This window comes from Cryptotermes secundus, unplaced genomic scaffold (assembly GCF_002891405.2).
Source record: "Cryptotermes secundus unplaced genomic scaffold, Csec_1.0 scaffold236, whole genome shotgun sequence".
In the NCBI taxonomy this organism is placed as follows: domain Eukaryota; kingdom Metazoa; phylum Arthropoda; class Insecta; order Blattodea; family Kalotermitidae; genus Cryptotermes; species Cryptotermes secundus.
Window position 1 is genome coordinate 517,959 of NW_019738958.1, and position 22,899 is coordinate 540,857.

At 39.6% G+C, this 22,899-nt stretch overlaps 1 protein-coding gene across 2 annotated transcripts in view; it reads right to left on the minus strand.

Moving 5' to 3' along the window:
- LOC111871395 (scavenger receptor class B member 1) overlaps positions 1–22,899 on the minus strand; it is a 64,718-nt gene that overhangs the window by 14,055 nt on the left and 27,764 nt on the right. Inside the window, exons 3-5 of one of the 2 annotated variants that reach the window (XM_023864484.2) lie at positions 11,597–11,688; positions 3,580–3,740; positions 903–1,047 (exon numbers count right to left, since the gene is read on the minus strand). In XM_023864484.2, the coding sequence (XP_023720252.1) occupies positions 903–1,047; positions 3,580–3,740; positions 11,597–11,688 (398 nt within the window). Of the gene's footprint in view, positions 1–902; positions 1,048–3,579; positions 3,750–11,596; positions 11,689–22,899 lie in introns of those variants that run through there. The other variant, XM_033754234.1, reaches the window with a different exon arrangement.

The window sequence follows — 22,899 nt, forward strand, 5'->3', positions numbered from 1 at the left end:
TAAGTAAATTCTAATAATATTTGGAAATTTTTATGATCACTCCATCGGAAAGAATCGAAATATCTTTCCGGCACTCCCGTGGATGTGCCGAGTTAACCTTTGAGGATCCCGGTCAGGGTTACAATTTAAGTAAACGCTACAGAGCTAATGTATTCGGCTTATGTGGCTCATTTATTGGCTTGATTCTTGATACTTTGCAACTTGCATGTGTTCATAAAACTGCGTGAGGATGAACAATAGATCGAAGCACGTTGTGGTGGGAACCACATTGAAGTAAATAGTTAATTTTATTAATCTTACTAACTCTATCATCTTTCGTTGCCTAGACAGATCTGCATACCGTAATTACATATTGGAACTGTAAACAGCTAGATGTATATAATTTCAGATATATGGATGATTATGAATAATGAATTGGATTATTTGTGGAAGGAAGCCGTCCGTCGTGGCCTAACTTGAGGTTCCAAGCCATATTTCGTCTTAAGGAAGTAACGAGAACCATATGAGATCGCACTCATAAGAACCGATCTCCGAGCAAAAATTGTTACCGGATATCACTGGACCCAGTGATTGAGACTAGCTCTTTCTAACGGACCCAACTGAGTAGGTTTATCCTTCCCTACCCACCTGAAGACGGAGACAGATCCAGTCTCCAAAACGTCGTGGTCCTTTGTCTTTTACATACCAGACGATGGATGAAGTCCAAAATAAGCCAAAAGAAGTACACGACAGTTTTCTTTCAGAATTGTATCTACCATTCCTCATCATCCTTTCATTTCATCCGAAGCTGAGCAATCTCTGCAGTTGAGATGTCGAAGAGTCAGACGCATATGTTTATGCAGCATTTCGCATTCATATCATGTGTCGTGATGACTGGCCTGCCGCTGGAGAGCGCAACTTACCAACAGCGCGACGTTGGGGACAATGATCCTGTCTGCATGCGCGTTCCTGAGGGACATTTTAGGCTCGGCATGCACCATGCGTTTCGGCACGTAGGTCACTGTGTTGTTAGCGTTGAAGGTCACGTTTGTGTTCTCTAGTATTTCCCTGCAACAGTCAAAACATATCAATCCGTCCCTCGCTCTCTCAGAGCATATTTCCCAAATTCAATCAGTATTATCTAACCTTATATCGACATCATGTCCATATTTCAACTATAATCGATATATCGATCCTTGACCTCCCATTTCTTTTCCAAAGTGTGAGATATATCCGGAAAGTAAAGATACAAGTCCGGTAAAAATGCAAGAGTTTATTCTTTTTCAGAAATGGTAGTGCTGCCGTATGAGATAGGAACCGTATGACAGGGCTGAGTTTACCGCCCACAATTACGGCAACGTTATGCTCGCAGTGTGTTTAAAATGGCCATGTCGATTCAAAATTCCTCCAAATGTGTGGTTCGTGCAGTAATTCGATTTCTTTACTTGAAAAGAGAAACTGCTGCTGAAATTAATATCCAAATTGTTTCTTTTTACGGCGAAGATATTATGAACAGGCAAAAAGGGACAAAATTGTGTCATGAATTTGAAACGGGAAGAAGTAATGATCATGATGAAGGTCATCTGTTGTCACTGATGAAATCATAAAAAAAAATAATGAACACTTTCCTGCTGAAAGACCTTTAGCCATCGATGAACTTCATCAACAATGTCCAGAAGTGTCAAGAACTCTTCTCCATGGCTAAGAGAGCAGGCGGGAAATTTCTACGACGCTGGAAAGAAAGAACTCATTCCCAGGCTCACTAAGTGACTATGTTGAAAAGTAAATAAAGGTGTGTTTTAAAAATGCTACAAGTGAATCCCCCCAAAAGTGCTTTAAAATATTTTCTGGAATTGTATCTTTACTTTCCGGATACATTTCGTCATTCAGTGAGCTTAGAGATTTTCGTACAAGGCCTGTTCTCCTGCTAACGACGAGCGCTGGATTCAACCAGAGTTATAATGGAGAACTTGGGCACTGATTTAGATGTTTTGAGAATTAAACCACGAGGTAATCCGAGCTGGGACGGAGTTAATGTTGAAAAGATCAGAATGACGAACGACGATTTTTTACCTCTTTTAATGACGCTGTCTGTATTGAGATTGTATAACGTCAAAACCGACGGTGATGAAGGCACATATAATGTCTGAAACATGAGAGGAACTAATTGGTAATATGGTAGACTGGTGGTGAATTGGAAAGGATTTAGAATGAAGCGATTATAGCCTAATTAAGGTACTATCCAGAAGTCTGCCTATAGAGAATGTGAAAAAAAACATGAAAAAATGGTAAAGATGTGCGTTCATGTCGAGATTCGAACCTAGAATAATTCCCGAATATGAGGGCTGTAAGTTCCTTAAATATACAGTATAGAATAATATTTTTATAACCCTATATATATATGTAACTGTATGATTTATCTGCTTCTTGATAACAATACGCATGTGAATATACATAAGCCGATAAAATGTAATTGCAGATTCATTTTATGCCAGAAATTGTAAATATGATAACTTTATAAAATTTCTGTTGTTGCATCCTACAATTCGGACCTAGAGAAATTCATTGTATGCAAATTTCATGTGTTCTTTTGATAGGGTACATTTCTCCTATAGAATATGTGTATTAAAATAAGATGTAAGTTACCATATAAACTTTCTTTTTCATTGAGTGGGGTGAGACTTAGTCCACTTTGTACGCTCCAGAGTCCAAGTTCCGGATGATGGATGAGCATGAGGCAGGCTGTGAGATGTGAAGTTGCAAGATAAGCCAAGTACTCAGAGGAAACCTGTCCCAGCGGCCCTTTTTCCTACATAAGTCCCACATGACCTAACCTTGGGTCGAAGAAAAAAAAGGTCGAGATGGGAAACCAGAGAATGGCCGCCTTAGGGAGGAAACAATTTGGAATCTAAGTAGATTATGACATAAAGAAATAAATTAACTGCACTTAGATGACAACATGAGTCTTACTGCCTCGCGCACAACCTTACTTCATTGAGTTTCCGTGCTAGTCTATCTAATCACACAAACGTATTTACAGTAATTCAGTTAAATCCTTCCTGGAATTCCTTTGTAAAAAGATTTTCGGATCTCCTATTTGCTCTTCAAGATTCCTCTTTCCAACAGGTTTCCGAACCAGATAGCGAAGTCTCCTGTACATGAACTGTGAATTTCTCAACTAAGTTATTTTGAACCCCAGAAGTGTCCTCAGTACAAGGGACTTAGTCCCACCTCACTAGCAATAAAAAGTGATTTTGAACAGTTGATAAATAGTGATAATTTTAAAAATTATATCTGTCATAAAGCCAGTCATATATCGCAATAAAAAAATTGACGTTTTCTATGTGAAGTCGTGTAGAGTGGTCGATGTTTACAGAAATTTATGAGGAATATTTCCGTCTTTAGGGCGTAAGAAGTTCAGTCTTCAATTATGAAGATGAAGACATCAAGTTTCTCCGAAACGTCGGTAGATATCTACCTGATTACAAGACATCGTACCCCAGAAGGTTGTAACCTTCATAGCTACCGCTCTGAGAACTTCAGATTTCCATATATATTTCACGCTACTTTAATATTATACTGTGAGGAATATATGCTTACCTGTAAAAGTAAGGTCCAATTTCTTGTACTCGCAGCTTCTCCCTTCCGCTCAGGAACTCCTGGGGGTTTGTGACGTTGAATACGTACACCTTGATGTACACATTGACTGGAGGCCTCAGCCACAAGTTATATAGGGTAGATCCTTCCGTGAAACTCATTCGCTGTCACATCATTAGGAAGAATCCATACATTCTTGATAATATGACAACTGATGTGTTAATGGTATCCACTATATTAGTATTATAATATTATTATAAGTATTATAGAGTATTATAATAAAATTAAGGGGTTCAACATATTTTATAATAAAATTATATGAGACGACGTAGCTTTCTTCAGGCTCCAATTCTGTGCCTTTCGATACATGATACATTGTTAGGTTTAGTGGTACTAGTTGTCTGTGTCTCATTTTTTCACCACTGTGAACTCATACAGAGGTTAGATTCTGTACTGGATAGACACGAATTATGTATTTGAATTATTATATATAAAATATTTATGAATTGTTATCTGTTCCGTCATTACTTAAGAGCAGTTAAATATTATGGGCATTTATAATTGTTTGATATTTTAGAATTTTATAAGTACGAATCCTCATTTCAACCCTAAAGTTCTTGCTGTAATTTCAGTGGAATCGTAATTAGTAATTGAAACACATATCACCAGGAAAATTTAAGAAATTATGTCCTTACATTCTTAAAACTTTTCGCCAAATCTGCTCAAATTTAAATGTAACAGGGGACTACATCAAATCTTTTATTAAAAATTATCCGGCTTGGGTTAATTTCCTTTATCACATCCATCATAAAACACTAATTTGACGCTGTCCAACCTGGTAACGTTGTGGAAAGCATGACCTGAAGCTACTTGCGCAGTAGCCATATTATTTACTTACTTACTTACTTACTCATGGAGCTGAGCCCTTCTGGAGGAGCCGCCAATTCTGCAGCTACTCAAGAATTTCCCAGCATTTTATGGAACCCGAAGGTTCATTACCGTGTTTACAAGAGCCCTCCACTGGTCCCTATCCTGAGCCAGATCTCTCCAATCCATACCATCAAATTCTATCTCTCTAAGATCAATTTTAATATTGTCCACCCACCTACGCCTTGGTCTTCCCTGTGGTCTCTTTCTTTCTGGCTTTCCCACCAATATCCTATACATATTCCTCGTCTCCTCCATTCGTGCTACATGACCTGCCCACCTCATCCACCTTGACTTGATCATTCTAATTACACTTGGAGAAGAGTACATGTTATGAGGCTCCTCATTATGCAGTTTTCTCCAACCTCCTGTCACTTCATCTCTGTTTGGTCCAAATATTCTCCTCAACACCCTGTTCTCAAACACCCTCAGCTTATGTTCCTCCCTTAATGTCAGAGACCAAGTTTCACACCCATACAGAACCACAGGCAAAATTATAGTTCTGTATATTCTAATTTCTATGTTTTTGGACTCAATGGTAGCAAGCATAACCCGAGTTCAATCGCCTCTTAATTTCCTCCTGAATCAGGTGTAAATCTGTTATCGTTGTTCCCAATATTTTTCAACACAGAATTATTTATCTACATGTTTCTAATCTCCTACTTTACATATTTCCAGGTAGAATCAAAGAAGGGAGTGGGGGGCAAGGAAGGAAAATTGCCTGCCCTCCATTCAGTCAATCGTTTTATCTCTGTATATTTAATTGCATGTAATGTACTAAATTTTGTCACAAACTGTCCCTTCGCAGCTCTTAAAATAGTTCACTCATTCCTGATTTCTCGTATGTATTTTATGAACAAAAACCATCAGAACGAAAGCATTACTCACAGTCGACACATTCGTAGTGCCTGTCACCCAAAAAATAAATTCATGTTATTTGTTGTCATTTAGCTCCCGGAATCATCAAGCCTATTAAACACCTATAACTTTGAATAGTTATATTTTCTGGGATGTAACAACTTGTAGACTGTTGAAATCCTACAGACATTTCAGAGGAATGTATCGCCTTCATCTTCATGGTTGAAGAATAAGCCACGTTCTTCCTAATTCCTCTCCATGAAGATGGAGGCGGCATGTTTCTCCGAAATATCGGTTGACTTTTCAAATGACTCTATGACGCTATACCCCAGATGATAGAATTTTTGTTTTGTCGTGGGTTTTATCCTACCCCAACTGCAAACCCTTACTGTTACTCTTAGGGGTGCTGATACTAGTGTGTTGCGTCAACCACTTTGAGAATTTTTGCCCCCTTTAAGAGTGGCAGTCTAGACTGGGGGTCCTTCAAAGAAGAGGCGCAGGTTATTTGATTACTCCTAATTCCACATATTCATATCGGTAAAGTTTTCGGTTCTCCGGTGGCTGGGGATTCTAGGGAATATACTTGTAACCACGGAGAACCGCTTTTTCCTACGTATACGAGTATTGTGTTGTCTACATGCTTAAGTTGGAGGGCGGTTGATTTAAGTTACATAATTTATACTTATCTAGCCTCACCTTTGCTCCCTATAAGCATCTCTCTGATCGTCAGCAACACGGTGTGAATTCACTTACTTTGGTTGCAGAAGGATGCAACGACGAACAAATGGTACAGTCTGTAGCTCATGGCCCTCTTAGCGTGAGTTTCCATCTGCAGTCCAATAGCTAAGATGTCGGAAGGCTATCGAACATAGCCTCCTGTAGCAACTGGTAAATTTTTAGTAATCGACTGCTTATACTCACCGACCTAAGTGGCATATAATATAAACTCCTGCGAGTCAGAATTCCCTTGTGCCCTCGATTAACTGTAATAATTACTATTCCTGTTGCAACTATTGGTTCAGGGTTTCCCAGCGAGACTTGTCCCTGTTTTGCAAGCTTGTGCTAAATTGCAAAATTTCTTGGTTGCGACAGTTCGACGGGATGCCTTCGAGCCCAGGAATTTCAAATCTCCCTTCGTTACGCCATAGGGGAGAGACACATTTCATATCTACCGCTGTGAAAACCTCAGATCCTACATAGCTCTAATCATGCTTCCAATCCAGTTTCAGCAAGGTGTTTATTGTGGAGCCGGTTACGGCAGCCGAGCGGTCTAAAGCATGTACTGTCTTCACTCGCTCGGAAGTCGTGATCGTGGGTTCGAATCCCACACAAGACATGGATATTTGGTATGAGTATATGTTTGTTCTGTGTTTGTGTCATCCTGTGTGTTTAGGTAGAGGCCTTGCGACGAGCTGATCACTCGTCCAAGGAGTCCTACCGAATGTAAAAATAATCAAAATGAAAAGAACGACCTGGACACCGGAAGCGCATAAGAGGAAGGGATTAAGTGAAGTAAGTTAATAATTTTGGAATTGCTTAGTTAGAAATTCAGGAATATGAAATGGTGCTGACTTCATTCAGAGTTTCTTGACAATCAGTTATTCAGGATCGCAATTGCAAGCACAAATCCATATGGTGTGTCTCACCATAAAAACACTTCTTTATGTCTAAACAAGCTAAAAGTGAAAGGGGATGTTTTACGAATAGACTATGTAGGCTTTAATTAATAACATACAAAAGAATCCTTTCACAAAGTCATCAGCTACACATGTTAATTCAGCTGTCATTACAACCTGTCTAATTTCTTTGTTAAGCTTATGAACGCTAATTGTCAGAGCACATCGTCACACTGGCCCTGCATTCTGAATGTAACACCGATATACAAATGAACGTAAAAGAACTGGAGATTTTTTTTCTAAATGAGTATATATCAACTAGACCTATACCTCAGGCCGTATAAAAATATTCCGTGGCTTGAGTCTGCAAGAAAATTATACCTACCTCAGACATTATAAAGTACCTAACGTAATATTCGTTTAAGTTAAGAAAGGAGAGTTCATTTTGAAGCTCATAATAATATAAATTGCATTAGAACTCACAAATCTTCATATAACACAGTGTCAACAAAAACAGATATGCCATTCATGATGACTAATCGGGCAGGAATGGCACAAAAGTAACTTATTATAGGGCATCGCGTTAAATACCAGGACTAGAAAACCGAGATTAACGGCCGTGGGGAACAGTTGCTCTGACCACGCGACACCCTCTATCCGCATTGTTTGTACTAACTTCGCCGACAAGCGGCGGTCGCTCGGTAGGCATAATTCGCTAGCGGACTATAGGCCTCGCAGCTTGTTTTGATCATGTTAAATATTGTGGTTTTCTCAATCATCAGGAAGTACATTTTCATGACGGCCGCAGTGGCGAGTCTAGATGCTCCGCTCAACATTGGATACACTTAAGACCCTCCACGATAACATAACCACAAGATTTTTTTCCTTGGCACTACAGCCCTAGTGGGCCTAGGCCTACCTCCATGAACTTCTCCGTTCACTTCAGTTTTTCTAGATCTTCAACTTTCGGTAGGACTCCTTGGGAGGGTGATCAGCTCGTCACAAGGCCTCTACCTGTACACAAACACAGAAAAACGCACACACATAAACTAAACATCCATGCCCTGCGTGGGATTCGAACCCACCATCCCGGTTTCCAAGCGAGCGAAGACAGTTCATGCCAACCACAAGATTACAATATTCATATTCGCCAACAATAAAAACAATAATCTCACCTTGAAGTTGTGACAGTTTTTTGAAAAATGTGAAAGATTATAATTAAGATAATCTTGTAAATAATAGGGATATAAACATGGTGACAGTGCGATATGCTTTATAATTATGATAACCGATAGTAATTCGACATTTAGAATGTACTCAGTATCATGTCATAACCTCATCTCTATGTCTTGGTCTTCCTACAGTCTCATTCCTTCTGATTTTCCCAGCAATATCACAGATGCATGTCTGTTCTCCCATATCCATGCTACATGCCCTGACAATCTCATCCTCGTTGACTTCACCATTTTAATTATACTTGTCGAAAAGAACAGGTTATGACGTTCCTCATTATGCATTTTTCTCCAACGTCCTGTCACTTCATCCCTCTTCTGTCCAAATATTCTCCTCAACAATCTGTCCTCAAACACCCTCAGTCTACCTGATGTTCCTACCTTATTGCCAGAGACTAAGTTTCACACCCACACCACCGATACAGACCCATGAGCAAAATTATAATTTTATATACAATTTTTTACGTTTTTAGGCAGCATACGAGAAGACAAAAAATTCTAGACTGAATGATAGCAAGGATTACCCGAATTCCTCCTGAATCAAATTTTGATCTGTTGCTATCGGTCCCAAATATGTGAACTGTGCCACATTTTTCAAAACATCTGTTACCCATCTTTATGTCCTGATTTTGCCCTGTATTCTGGTGACGAGAGAGCAACATGTACTTAGTTTCCTCTGTGTTTACTCCTACACCAAACTCTTTACTTGCGTCAATTAAAGTTTGTGTGCTTTTCTTTATCACCCAGTAAATTCACATCATCGGCATAGACCAACATCTGATGTGTCCAATTTAATTTCAGTCCCACCTGATGTTCTTGTATCTTCCTAATGGTATATTCTAAAGCAAAGTTGAAAAGCAGTGGCGATAAAGCATCTTGTTCAGACCATTTTGGATAGGAAAATTATCAGAAAAATTTGTACCCATACGGACTCTACTAAACTTTTCATTTAAACATATTTTAATCAACCTAACTGGTTTCATGGATACACCAAACGCTATGAGAATATTGTACAATACTTTCCTCCTGACTGAAACATAAAGAGTTTCTTAAAGCCTACACATAACTGATGTACTGTCTCACTGCAATCTCAACTCTCACTTTCTACAAATACGGAAGTTATTTAATGGCACGAGGTCTAAATCTTCAAAATTCTCAACTTAAAACAACTGGTTTTAACACATGTTTTTCACTTATGTCATTAATTCTTCTTCTTATTGTTGTTGTTAGGTAGAAAGGTAAATTTGTCCCTGTGCTCAATGAATTAAGCACTATGCCATGAAGGCATGTGGGGGAATGGATGTACAGATCCACATTTTCTTGACCTCGACAGTAGCTGGAGGTGAGTGGTCAGCTTCACACCCCGGCCACTTTGCCCCTGGGGAAAAAGTCCCCTTTACCTTTTGAATAGGAGGTTGGGTGTACCCCAGAGTCGAGCTGGACGATTTGGGGAACAGAAAATCCTTGACCCTACCGGCACTCGAACTTCGACCCTTCAGTCGTCCAGCCCGTAGCCAGTCGCTATACCGACTGCGCTACATTGAGTAATATTATCGGTTCTGTCACTACAGATATTGTACAGCGTCAGTGACAGGATTGGTAAGAAACGTGGAGCAGTTGTCGGAATGAATATTCTTATGGACAGCAGAAGTACCTAGAGAAAACATGTCCCAGTGCCACTTTCTCCACCCTAAATCCCACATGAACTGACTGGGTTCGGGTCCGTGCTACAGAATTAGGAAACCATCGATTGCCCACCTGAGCTATGTCACGGCCTTCATTAATATTAGGCTTTATAAATTATGGTAACACTTGTTCTCAAATTTATTTTAACTTCAGATAATCTCAGCATCTTTTCTGTAATTTATGGTAGCAGTAAGTCAGTTTATTATCCTTTTCTTAAAAAGCCAAAAGTTACTCCATTAGTAAATACAGACTGATCATCACTCTTAATAAATTATTTTGATAAATGTTTCAGGAATATTTTCTCCATTTATTGAAGCGTGAACTACATAATTTTCTGCGTCGATTTTTAAATATAATTTTTGAGGATCCAGTTTATTTACGTTCCTTAATTTTGCTAGCTGCCAATCGCAAGGCCGCTACATACACACAGAACAACACAAACACAGAATAAACACACACAGACATCCACGCCTCGACTGCGAACCCATGATCCTAGCGTTTGAGCGGGCGAAGGCAGTTCAAGCCTTAGGCCTCGCGGCCGGTGTGATCGGCTCTAAAGAAGATCAATTCCTTAAACTTAGCTAGGGCCATGTCATAGCTCGGGCGCTCACACGCCGGCTTCCCACAGTGGCTCAATCCAGCAGGTGCTCGACGCTCATTACTCACCCTCTCATCTGATGCTATACGGACAGCGTCGTTTAAGTAGACAGCTTAAAAACTTCGAATTGTTTATTGCTTATTTTCTCAAATTATATGACCTAATTTTCCCCCACGTATATCCGTATTTTGATGTAGTGGTGGATTTGCTTGGTCATATGAATCCTGAAGTTATGTTGGCGGTAGTACAACAGCTTGGTAGCGTCCCCTATGCCAGGCAGGTCAAAGTTGATGATTCAGGAAAAAAGGGAAACTTGGTACTTTTGGGTTGGCGATTGGGATTAGAGTTGCCACCACCTCCCCATAAAAATCATGAATTACTGAGAAGCTTTTAAAGAGTGCAAACGACTTAAATACTTGAATGGAGACGTTAATCATAGGATCGAGTCCAGTGGTGAGTAATTGTGAAAGGGGACAAGGTTCATCATAGACTGCAGGGCCCGCAGGGCAAGAGGATTAAGAAGATACTATGTAATTTTAGGTAATTCTGACTTCAGTTATTATAGGTCTCCAGGGCAAGAACCGAACCCAAGATCCCTCAAATGCGGCTGTAATGCAGCATTTTGTGAAAGAAGGTGTTTGCAGCACAATCACATACGAGTACAAGCTAAGACTTTGGAATAGCCTATATAGTTATTAATTTTACAACATTTTAACTCCGTAGTACAATACACACCTAAAATAATACACCCAGAGTCTAAAATATTTCCATATTCACAACCATAATTGTTTAATGCAAGAAGCTTGTAGCTCTTGGAATAAAGTAACGAAGAAAGATGTCATAGAGAAATTAAAAACACGAAGTACTTTGGCATTTCATATTCTACTGAACTATTGTGTCATTTCGTCTGTCTGATTTGGGGACCTGTGTTCCTTTAGAGCTTGAACTTTTGTTACTATACTTATCAGCACAAAACTATACTACGCAAACATAGAATCTGGAATTTAGGATAAGATTATTATTATTTTAATTATTATTACTTATTATTCATTCAGTACATAGCACATTTACTCAATACATAATACTATCAGTCAGTAACTTACAGATGAGATGATAAAGTCAACAGGCCTCAGAGTAAATATGGCGCATGAAGAAACCAGGAGCGCGGCCCCGAAGCAAGTTAGCAGGAGCGCTCCTGAAACACGAACAGACTACATGTTACTAATTCCTGTGTAAAATTATACAAAGTAATTATTTCTGATATTACAATACGACAAATTGTGCATTTTGAATATTTTTCTATGCCTACAGATTTCTTTGAAGTCAATAAAGGCATTCTTCTTTCTCTTTTCCTTCCTTTCTTCAGTTTCATTCGCCCTCTCTTCATTCATTTCTTATGTTCTTACTTGTTTACTTCTATCGTCATTTATTTTCTCTTTCCCTTCTCATTTACTAATCTTGTTATTAGTTGTTAGTTAATTCTTTCCGCGATAGCACAGTTTGTTGAGGTACAATGCTTCAAGCCGGAAGGTCAAGGGTTCAAATACCGATGAGGTCATTGGATTTTTTCAGTTGACATAATCCTTCCAGCCGCACTATGACCCTGGGGTCGACTCAGCCTCTAACAGAAATGAGTACCAGGAATATTCTTTGGGGTAAAGGGTGGCCAGCGAGTAGGGCTGACAACCTTGCCGCCATCTATGAGGCGATTGGTTAGAAAATGTGGAAAGATCAATCTCATAACCCTATGGGCCTTCACGGTCTGTTACAGGGATACCTTTACTTACTTTATCTTTCCATATTGATTTAATTGCTCTTTCACTCTTGGTCACATACTTCGTTACCCAGTATTTCGTTCTCTCTTTCTCTTTCTAACATTAAGTAGTCATATAAATTTACTTGTTTCTATGTCATCCTATGTCTTCTGTAAGGACAGCAACAATACTGACCTGGAGGTAAAGGATAAGCACTGAAGAAATGTTATGTTTATATCGCTTTCTACAACAAACATAATTCCTATAAGTCTCTTGTAAACACATCTTGAAAATAATGTCCTCTCTTAAAAATGCTGTAATGCACATATTTCAGTTCAGAGTCATAAATAGTTGACAACTGCGTGATAAGACACATGTCAATGAACCACAGCAGCTCGCTCGTCATCAAGAGATCAGTATTCAAGTTCACTTAAATCAAGGATCTATAGTTTCTTTCAAGTGGCCATGACTCCTGATTATGCAGATTTATACATGAAGTACTTATGCTTAGTGTACCCATTATTTTACTCCCAACAGAATAATATAGGGTGATTAGAAAGGAAAGCACGTGACTTGCGAGACATAAAATAACTACAGGCTTAAAAATTCTTGTTACACAATGTCACTTGGAAGATGAAGTAATAGCTAAGAAAATTTATCGGTTTAATGATGTCACTAGTTCCTGACCCCGTGACTAATAATAATGGTTTTTCGATTATATAATTGGATTAATTAACGCCTTCTTTTACAATCACTCTTAATCACAGCTCACAATAAATGACTGCCTAAGACTCGCTCCATTCTAGTTCACATTTTCTCTTGAAGAGCTCGACTCAACTGCTAACTCTCAACTTACTCCTGAAGTGTCGATTATATTCAAGATGACGCCTAGGCACGAATCCAACGGAAGACGCTTTCTTCTGTTGTCAACAATGCGTCTTTATTGGCCTGTTAACTAGCAATGGATTAATGCGAACCACATAGAAAACTCCTCTTATGACACTGGTTCCATTTTTGCGTGAGCATAATTCGGGCTTTGCCTAGATATGGATCTACATGTCACAATAATTTTACACTCTCGTGTTTACTCTCCAAACATTTTGCATTGTTATTAATTTTAACGTAAATTGAGTATGGACGAATTTGATTTCGAGCAATTAACTCTCTCGCACTTTGCAGGCAAGACACTTAAGTTCCAGTCATAAATCGTTCGTCCACTTAGCATACTTCTCTCGCACGTGGCAGCGAAGTATGGGTCATATGATATCTCCTTGGTCTTCACTGGCCTCATTCAGCTGATGCCCCAGGCACTCCTTTCCGTCGCTTTCGTATTGAAGTGAACTGGATCGTCCGGTCCTGAAGATTTTCATGCAGGAGGGAATTGAGTTCTTTCAGTGAGGAATGTTCATCTTGTAATAGAATTCAATGTAAAGGTGTAACATATTTCATAAGCTGCTAGACCTTCAGTTGAAGCATGCAAATTATATTCAATTACAATCCATGCGATACATAAAAAAACCCATTGGGTTTAATCCGCAAGCGAACTATACCGACCGAGCGACCGCTGCTTGTCGGCGAAGTTAATGCCAACTTTTGCGGATAGAGGGTATCGCGTGGTCAGCGCAACGGATCCCCACAGCCGTTAATATCGATTTTCTAGACCGGATCCGCTATTTCTTTGAAATAGCTCCTCAGTTAGACTCACGAGGCTGAGTGGACCCCGCTGCAGACCCACTACATCTCAGAAAATCTAATTGCGCCAGGAATCGAACCCGGACCTATGGATCTGTAGCCAGGAACTCTAAACCACAGAGGCGGTCATACGATACATCTACTTTCAAAAATATTTTGTGTGCTGAATATATTTTAAATCGTATTTAATTTCGAGTTAAAGAAATTCATTTAAAAAAGGAAACTTGGTTAGACCCAAACAAATAACAACCTTTTCATTTCTTACGTCCAAACATAATCATAAAATTTCGCATTTATAAATAGATAGGCTTACATTTTGTCACAGACGAAAGCTTCATAGTGAACTCGAGATCATGTTTATTTTATTTCTTTAAGTAAAATTCAATATTTCCATGTGCAATAGACAATAAAATGGCAAAATCGAAAGAAAATACACATATTTTACAGATGCCATGTTTCTTATTTTATAGTAGTGCAGCAGGGGAAGCAACGAAAGTTGGAAATTTAACGACGTTCTATTAACTATACATTTTATTTTGTGTTCAGCTTGGGAGGCGGTGTGCCTTAGACAGCAGGTCTATTGTAACTCTGTACAGACTCGATCTTGTTTCAATTCTAGGCAGGGACAAGAATTTTCGTCGCCTCAGCCACGTCCAAACCGACTCTGGGACCCCACCCAGGTTGCTATCGAGCATGACATAAATATGCCGGATAATTAAACCGATCATTCACGCCCGTACAGTGACGAGATCATGAACACGTGAAGCTATTTCACAGGGTGGTAAATAAGTAAGCACACTGACACATGACGCACTGATTCTGGAAGCTCCGAATCATACTGCATCTCTTGGCATTCCACCTGAACGGTTTTAATAGACTTGACGGCATACTGGCCAATATTCAGACTCGAATAAACTCAGCAGCTGTTTAATTTACAAACCTCATTAGATCGTCACGCAATATTCAGGATTCTAGGCAAATCTGCCAGCATTTGTTTCAGTACAGTTGTTCCTAAATTGCAATTTTTTAATTTATGTTCGCCCGTCGCAAGGCCGCTACCTGCACACAGGAGAGCACAAACACCCATGCCTCAAGTGGGATTCGAACCCACGATATAAGTGTTTGAGGGGGCGAAGAAATTTCATGCCTCAGACAGCACGGCCACTGTGATCGGCCTGCCATAGACCTACAGCATTTTAATAATTTCGGCGATCTTCGTCTTTTGACCTGCTTACGATTATTGACTCTATGGATATAAGTCCTTCTTAAGAATCTAATAGTTGCTTAGCTATACAAGAAATACCTAGCATATTCTGGAATGTGAAAATTCATTATCATATTCACAAGAGCCTGCCCTTAGTCCCTATACTTAGCCAGACAAATTCAGTCCTCAGCCTCCAAAATTATACATTTAAAATCTTTTTTAATGTTAATCACTCATCTACGGCTAGGTCTTCCTAATGGCCTTATTCCTTTGGGTTTTCCTGCAAAAAGTACGTACTTTCTATGCAAGGCTCCCAGTGCGTGCTACAATCTTTCCCTAACTTATCTTCGTCTATTCGTTTATTCGGATAATATATTTGAGGAGTACAAATTATGAAGCACCTTATCATTCAGTTTTATTCAAACTCCTGTTACTTCGTCCATCTTAGGTCCAAACACTCTTCTGAACACCCTGTTCTGATGCATCACAATTTTATGTATTTCTCTTAATAGATCCGTAAGTTTTAATTTCTTACTGTTATGGAAATGTATGACTTCTGATTTTGCATTCACTTCATTGATTAAATACGATAATACTATGCGGTTACTACTGATCATCTGTTTCAGACAGGCTTGTGTATTGCTGATATTCAACTCTTCTTTCCAGCTATCTAATATTTGGTTTCTCTGAGACGCGGAAGACTAGGCGAAACGAATTAGTCACGACACACTTAAATCCTTTTCGCTCACCCAGCACAGCAGTGCTATCTTCAAGTGCAAGGTGTACCACTTCACTAGCAATCACTCTCGCTGTCTACAAGAAAGTGGAAGCCGTGGCAGAAAAATAAATCACACTTCAACAATATTGACAGAAACCGCGTGCAGGACCTGAGGATTTTACAGATGAGGTCATGCAGAGTTCTTTCTTTTTGGGGTATAATGCCGTGTAGTCTGCTTAGAGTCAACTGACGTTTCGGAGTAATATATCGCCTTCCACTTCATGATCGAAGATAAATCAAGCAGAAAACAAGCGTGAAACAGCTTGTTTTTCTGCTTGCTATACGCTTCGTTCTAGTTACTTTGAATATTCTTTGATTCTCAGCATGGAAGCGAAATTTCTCACAAAAACATCGGTTGAATTTCAACTGCCTACAATATTAACGTTACAATATTAAGTCCCAGAAGAAATAAATTTTGAAAAATACCTAAAGAAGATTTCATGCATTGCGTTCCTTTAGTTCCAAGTCATGAATTTCATTGAATAGAATCACACAGTTCAGGGTGTCACAATCTTAATTCATCTTAATCTGATTTGACGTTACTTTATTTGAATTGCGGACAGAGATCTCATAATCTTTTCTGATCCTTTTCGTGATTTACCCTACTTTCTCAAAGAAAATATATAGATAACTCTATATTCACTGCTATGAAATGACCGCGAGATAGGCTAATAAGCAACGACTTTATACAACCCGTTTCTAAACAGATGATCGGTAAACACGTTCCCTCGGCAACCAATACTCACGCAACAATAGGGTAACTGTTTGAAACAGTGTTTTCTAATCTGTCCGTGCAAAGCGGCGATAGGGAAAACAATTGGGGCGACCTAGTCAGCTGAGAGTTGAGTTCTGCAAGGGAGGCTGTGAAGAGAGGACCTGAGTGAGTGAAGCTGAAGAATCTCCAATGTTAGAAGCTGTTGCAAGGGAACGGCTGGTGAAGACACAGAAGTCAGGGAAAAGGGTTTAGCGGGTGCTGTGGTGATTTTAATTTGTAGATATTAGCAGTGGCGCTGTAATTACTAATAGTTCCGAGTCGTGTGTATAAGTGGTCAGTAAATCCATTCACCAATCCAGACACTTCTAGTGTCACACATAACTCTATACGTGAGAGTATTACCAAATAAATTCCTCTGAATTTATACTTCATAATCATTCTACCATACCTTATTAATATTTACTTAAAAACCAAACATTTTTAAGCGAAACCAGGAATTATGAACCAGGTTATTACGTAACTTCTTCAAATATTTTGTGATTTATATTTCTATATTCGCCTCACTATATTGTTTTCGATCATCCTCAATTATTATTTATCTATCTATCGCTCTACAGCTCATCGTTGGGCCTTGGCCGTTTTTCAGTTTCTTAATCCTATACACGTCGGCAGAACCCCTTCACCGGGGGATCAGCCTGTCGTAGGGCCGGTACCTACATACAGAACAGCATAAATACAGAATAAATGCACGCAATACAGACATCCATGGCTCGAGTGGGATTCGAACCCACGATCCCAGTTTTCGATTGAGCGAAGACTTCACGGTTTAGACCGTGCGGTCACTGGGATCGACTTTTCGATCACTATCATACTTCAAATTGAGATACCAGATTTAATTACTATACAGAACTATCAAACACTAGTAAATACATTAACTTTAAGTACTATCTCTTCATTATTCCGTAAGAATGAAAGAAGGAATCTCTTGCATATACAATACAAGAATAATTTGAAATAGTAATACTCATACGCAGAGGCCTTGCGACGAGCTGATCACCCGCCCAAGGAGTCCTACCGAATGTGTAAGATCTAGAAAAACCGAAGTGAACGGAGAAGTTCATGGAGGTAGGCCTAGGCCCACTGGGGCTGTAGTGACAAAGGAATAAAATACTCATATGAATTGTCATCTCTGCTCCTCCCTCAAAACTTGAGACGAAGCCCGGCATTTATGCAGAACATTCACTCTAACAATTATTGAAAACATTTTAATTCCTGCAGGATGAGAACCCAATTACGAGTCAGCTGTTACCCTCAGTTCGGAAGCAGAACACTCGCTTCGCACGACACTAGTTCCTACATTAGTTTCCCTTTTCGTGCATCAAGACTAGCTGCTTTCTTGTTTGTTTTGTAAGTGGAACCCGTTCGACTTGGTTATAAAATTACAGTTCTCCTCAGGCCTCTCTAAGTAGTATCATACAGCACACCTAGCTCAAGGATTCGAATCGGGGACTGAAATCTGCTGAGTGAAACATATGTCAGTAGTAAAATTAAAATTAAATTCTCTTAGTGGGCGATGGAGTCCAACTGGGTCCACTCGGCACGGCGGTCACTGATTGGCCTATTGTAGCCTGCCCCAGGTATTATGTTGATGAAGAATTTGGTGGAATGGAGATTGGAAGGTGAAACCGAAGTACTAGGAGAAAACCTACCTAGCGCAACTTTGTCCACCACAAATCCCACTGGACCAGACACGGGATCGAACCCGGGCCGCCGCGGTGGGAAGCCAGCGACTAACCGCTTTAGCTATGGCGCGGCCATATGTTAGTAGTTCATCGTGATGACCTCACAAAAATGTATAGTCTGCTTTGACTTTGCAAATAACTGAGAAGAATATTGTCTTTGCGAAAAAATTGGAATTGCTGCTCCTGAAATAGAGTTCGAGAGTCAAAATTGACTACACAGATACATAGAGAAGGACAGAAATACTGAAATAACTGCACAAATCATGTATTAGTAATTTAACTGAAGACAACAGAAAACAAGAAGTGAATTGGTACAATGACTTAACCACAGCCAACATTGTAAAGCTACAAACAAGAAAAATTAATTTGCGAAATAAGACGGTAAGACACTTTCTTTACGTTTCCGCATCTATCATCGGAAAGGTCTTTATGACTTAAACCATGCAGACAACATAGAAGAGAGGATTAACCATTCTTCGTGGAAAATTGACTCGATGAGAAATTACAAATTATATTAAAATTATCGGGCTTGCGCATGGGCATCGGAATTGTTGGGGTATTGGGCTGTGAAATATATTGTAACAAAGCTTATAATCTTTAGAGTGAATGACAGCCCAAGCATCTCAATGAATATGTAATGATAGGTACTCTGTATGAATTGCTGATACCTCTTCACAGCTCACATAACAAAATATGTATTTGTGTTCGGGCTGCAGAGAAGGGACCGGATGCTGGGCAGAAACGTCTGTTACTGGTCTGCCAATCCAATGTTCTGAACTGCTCTGGGAACAAACGTGCCTCCTATTTAATTAATAGGAAGACAATTTTAGGCAACTTTCCATATTTTGAAAAATGTAAAAGTAGGCGTATGAGATCACCTTACTTTCTTTCTGTCTGCGTGTCTGTATGTGTGTGACCCCCCAAAACTTTAGGATGTCTGAACCAGACTTTACGAAACTTCGTATGTATATCATGGCATATCAGTACATACCAACGGTATACAACATAAATTCCTTCCATCAGTAACACCAACATTACATTCTATCAAGCTGCTGAGGTTAAACCTTGATATTGCTTGAACTCCTGTACCAAACTTTATGAAACAGAGTAAGTATATCTTGTTATTTGAAACCATCTTAACGGCATGCATCATAAATCCATCCCATCCGTAATACCAACATAGCAATCTCTCGCATTTCTGGCAAATAAAACCGTAAGACTCCTTGAACTCCTTACCGAGCTTGGTGAAATTTTGTATATATGCCACCTGAGATCTGAGGCTATCTCAATAGCCTACATCATATGTCCTTCTCCTCACTAATAATAACACTACAGCCTCTCAAATTCTTGAGGTAACAGATTTAATATTACTCGAATATCTGAATCGATCGTCTTGAAATTCGATACTTATATGTCATGCCAACTGAGATTGTCTCAGCGGCATACATCACAAATCCTTCATATTAGCAATGCAGCCACCAAAATTTCGTTGTTTTATTGACTTTATTACGCACGCGTACTACACTACTTGTCTTATCATATTCTAATATTATAGTGAAGAGGGAGTGGGCGATTAGTTCTTCCCGGAACTTCTTGTTCAGTTTCAGGTTAGAGACCATGATCGTGATAGAATCTGGGACCTTTGAGTATTGTTCATATACTGGCAATAAAATACAAAGAGCTAAAGAATGGGGCAGGGAAAACTCCGTAAATATTGTGTGTATGCTATACCAGACAGAGTCTTGCCTCAGACATCACACAATACACATCTTAATGTTATTACGTCATTTATCTTTAAATACTATCCAATAACTTACATAAAAAATTGTAATCGGTTCAGCAAAAAAGGCTCGAACTCTACGCCCTCTAAGACACCACTTGAAAGGAGCAGTATAAATGAATAAAAATACTTTATATATCATTATTTTTTTAATTAACTGTTCTGTCACTTAAAATTTTACAACTATATTTTGTCTTCCCCGTTTCCGATTATCTAAGAGTTCCCTCTATTGGGCTATTTTCATCTTAATTTGATCTGTCAGGCATTGGGCTTAGAAAAGAAAGTTTCCCGAAAATATGGCTACGTTTGAACTAATAATCATTGTTCTGTGAGCAGCAACGGCCCGTAAACAGCAACAGAGGAACGGTGTGTTCTATGCGGTCCGTACCAAGATATTATGAGCAGGTCACTGAGGACTTCAGCCAGTTAGTGAAGATTTGGTTGGCAAGTTAGTGAGTGAGTATAATTAGAATGATCAAATCAAGGAGGATGAGGTGGGTAGGGCATGTAACAAGAATGGGGGAGACGAGGAATGCGTATAGGATATTGGTGGAAAGACAGAAGGAAAGAGACCACTGAGAAGACCAAGGCGTAGGTGGGTGAACAATACTAAAATGGATCTTAGAGAGATAGGATGGGATGGTATTGATTGGATTGATCTGGCTCAGGATCAGGGCTCTTATGAACACGGTAATGAATCTTCGGGTTCCAAAAAATCCTGGGAAATTCTTGAGTAGCTGCCAACTGGCGGCTCCTCCAGAAGGGCTCAGCTCCATGAGTAGTAAGTAAGTAAGTGAGTGAGTGAGTGAGTGAGTGAGTGAGTCAGTCAGTCAGTCAGTCAGTCAGTCAGTCAGTCAGTCAGTCAGTCAGTTACAGAACTTCTGCAGTTCAGTCGTGAGTTGTTGTTAGAATCTGGTAGCCGGGAAAATTGTGGGAAGCCGGAGGAAGAGGACCGTCCGCCATTGAAGCCGCTACCAAGGAACGGCTTGTGGAGACTGTAACAGATTGAGAACTCTACTGTGTATGTGTGACAGTGATTTGTAAAGCGCAGTCACGAATTGTGTATTAAAAAGAGATCAATAAATCCTGTTATCAATTCAAACCCCGTTTATTTTCACTCATACTCGTTACATTGTTATCTCGTAATGCAAGTGTTTACTTTCATGTCGAGAGTTCTAAAGGTTCTTAAACAGATAGCCTTGATTTTGTGGACGTGAAAGGCAATAAAGGCATCCTCTGATGTATTTCTAATTATTTCTACGGAAAAATGTTATACTGAGAATCTAATTAATAGTCATTACACTAGTGAAAAATTCTCTGTCTCTCTGGAATCGGCATCTTTATTACCCTGATCTTATCCTGGCCCAGATGAATCCAATCAATGTCCGTTTGTCTGTTTAACGACTCTTTCAGGAACTCAGACTGCATTAAGCCGGATGGTTGGATGATAATTGAATAGTATATCGGCCAGAATGTAAAATAAAAGAGTCGTACTGATCCTGCATTTGGCAGGTGGCACTTAAGAAAACCAAAAAGAAAACCTTTAGTCAGGATAGCCAGTAAAGCAGCCAAGACTGCTCTCCCTAATTCTAATAAGAATTTTCGGGGTTTTTAATTTATTTAATTTAATTTATATTACACTATTTTTTTTCTGTTGCCTTATCGGTTGAGCCAACTTGCTGTTCAGTTAGCATCATCAATAGGATCTAGAAGTTCGTGACGATGGTACAGTAGTACCAATATTATGCTTCTGGACATTATCCATCATCCTGTCTTTGGCCGCTCCATAGCTCAAGCGGTTAATCGTTGGCTTCCCACAGCGACGGCCCGGGTTCGATCCCGGGTCTCGTCAACTGAGATTTGTGGTGGACAAAGTGGCCATGGGGTTGAGTTTCTCCGAGTACTTCGGTTTCCCCTGTCAATCTTCATTCCACCAAATTCTCCATCATCATAATCAACCGGGGCAGGTACAATAGGCCAATCAGTGGCCGCCGTGCCGAGTGGACCCAGCTGGACTCCACTCCCCACTAAGCGAATCATCCTGTCTTTATCTAAAACACTGTCCCATTTATTTATCAAAACACAACGTTTCGGAGATTGGATTCTGTCTCCGTCTTCAAATAAAACCTACTCAGTTGGGCCCAGTATGTGTGCACACACACACACNTTTAGCTCTTTGTCATGCAATTTTCTTTTGCCTCCTATCATATTTTTCTCTTTGTTCCTACCATATTCCTCAGCAGAATGTCCTTGTAGCATTCACGGCGATAATTGCACTGTTTTATACCTCAGAAAAAACTTAACCTTATCTACCTAATGCTCTATAGTCCTTTGTTAGACCTTGTCCGCTTTTTCAGTTTCTTCGTCCTATACACAGTCCGTAGGACCCTTTGGATGTGGAACCAGCCCCTCGCAAAGCCGCTACCTGCACACAGAACAAATGCACAGAGACATTCATGCCTTAAGTGGGATTCGAACGCACGATCCTAACGTTCGAGAGAACGAAGACAGTTCATGCCTTAGACCATCAGGTCACTGAGATCGGCAGANGTCCTTGTAGCATTCACGGCGATAATTGCACTGTTTTATACCTCAGAAAAAACTTAACCTTATCTACCTAATGCTCTATAGTCCTTTGTTAGACCTTGTCCGCTTTTTCAGTTTCTTCGTCCTATACACAGTCCGTAGGACCCTTTGGATGTGGAACCAGCCCCTCGCAAAGCCGCTACCTGCACACAGAA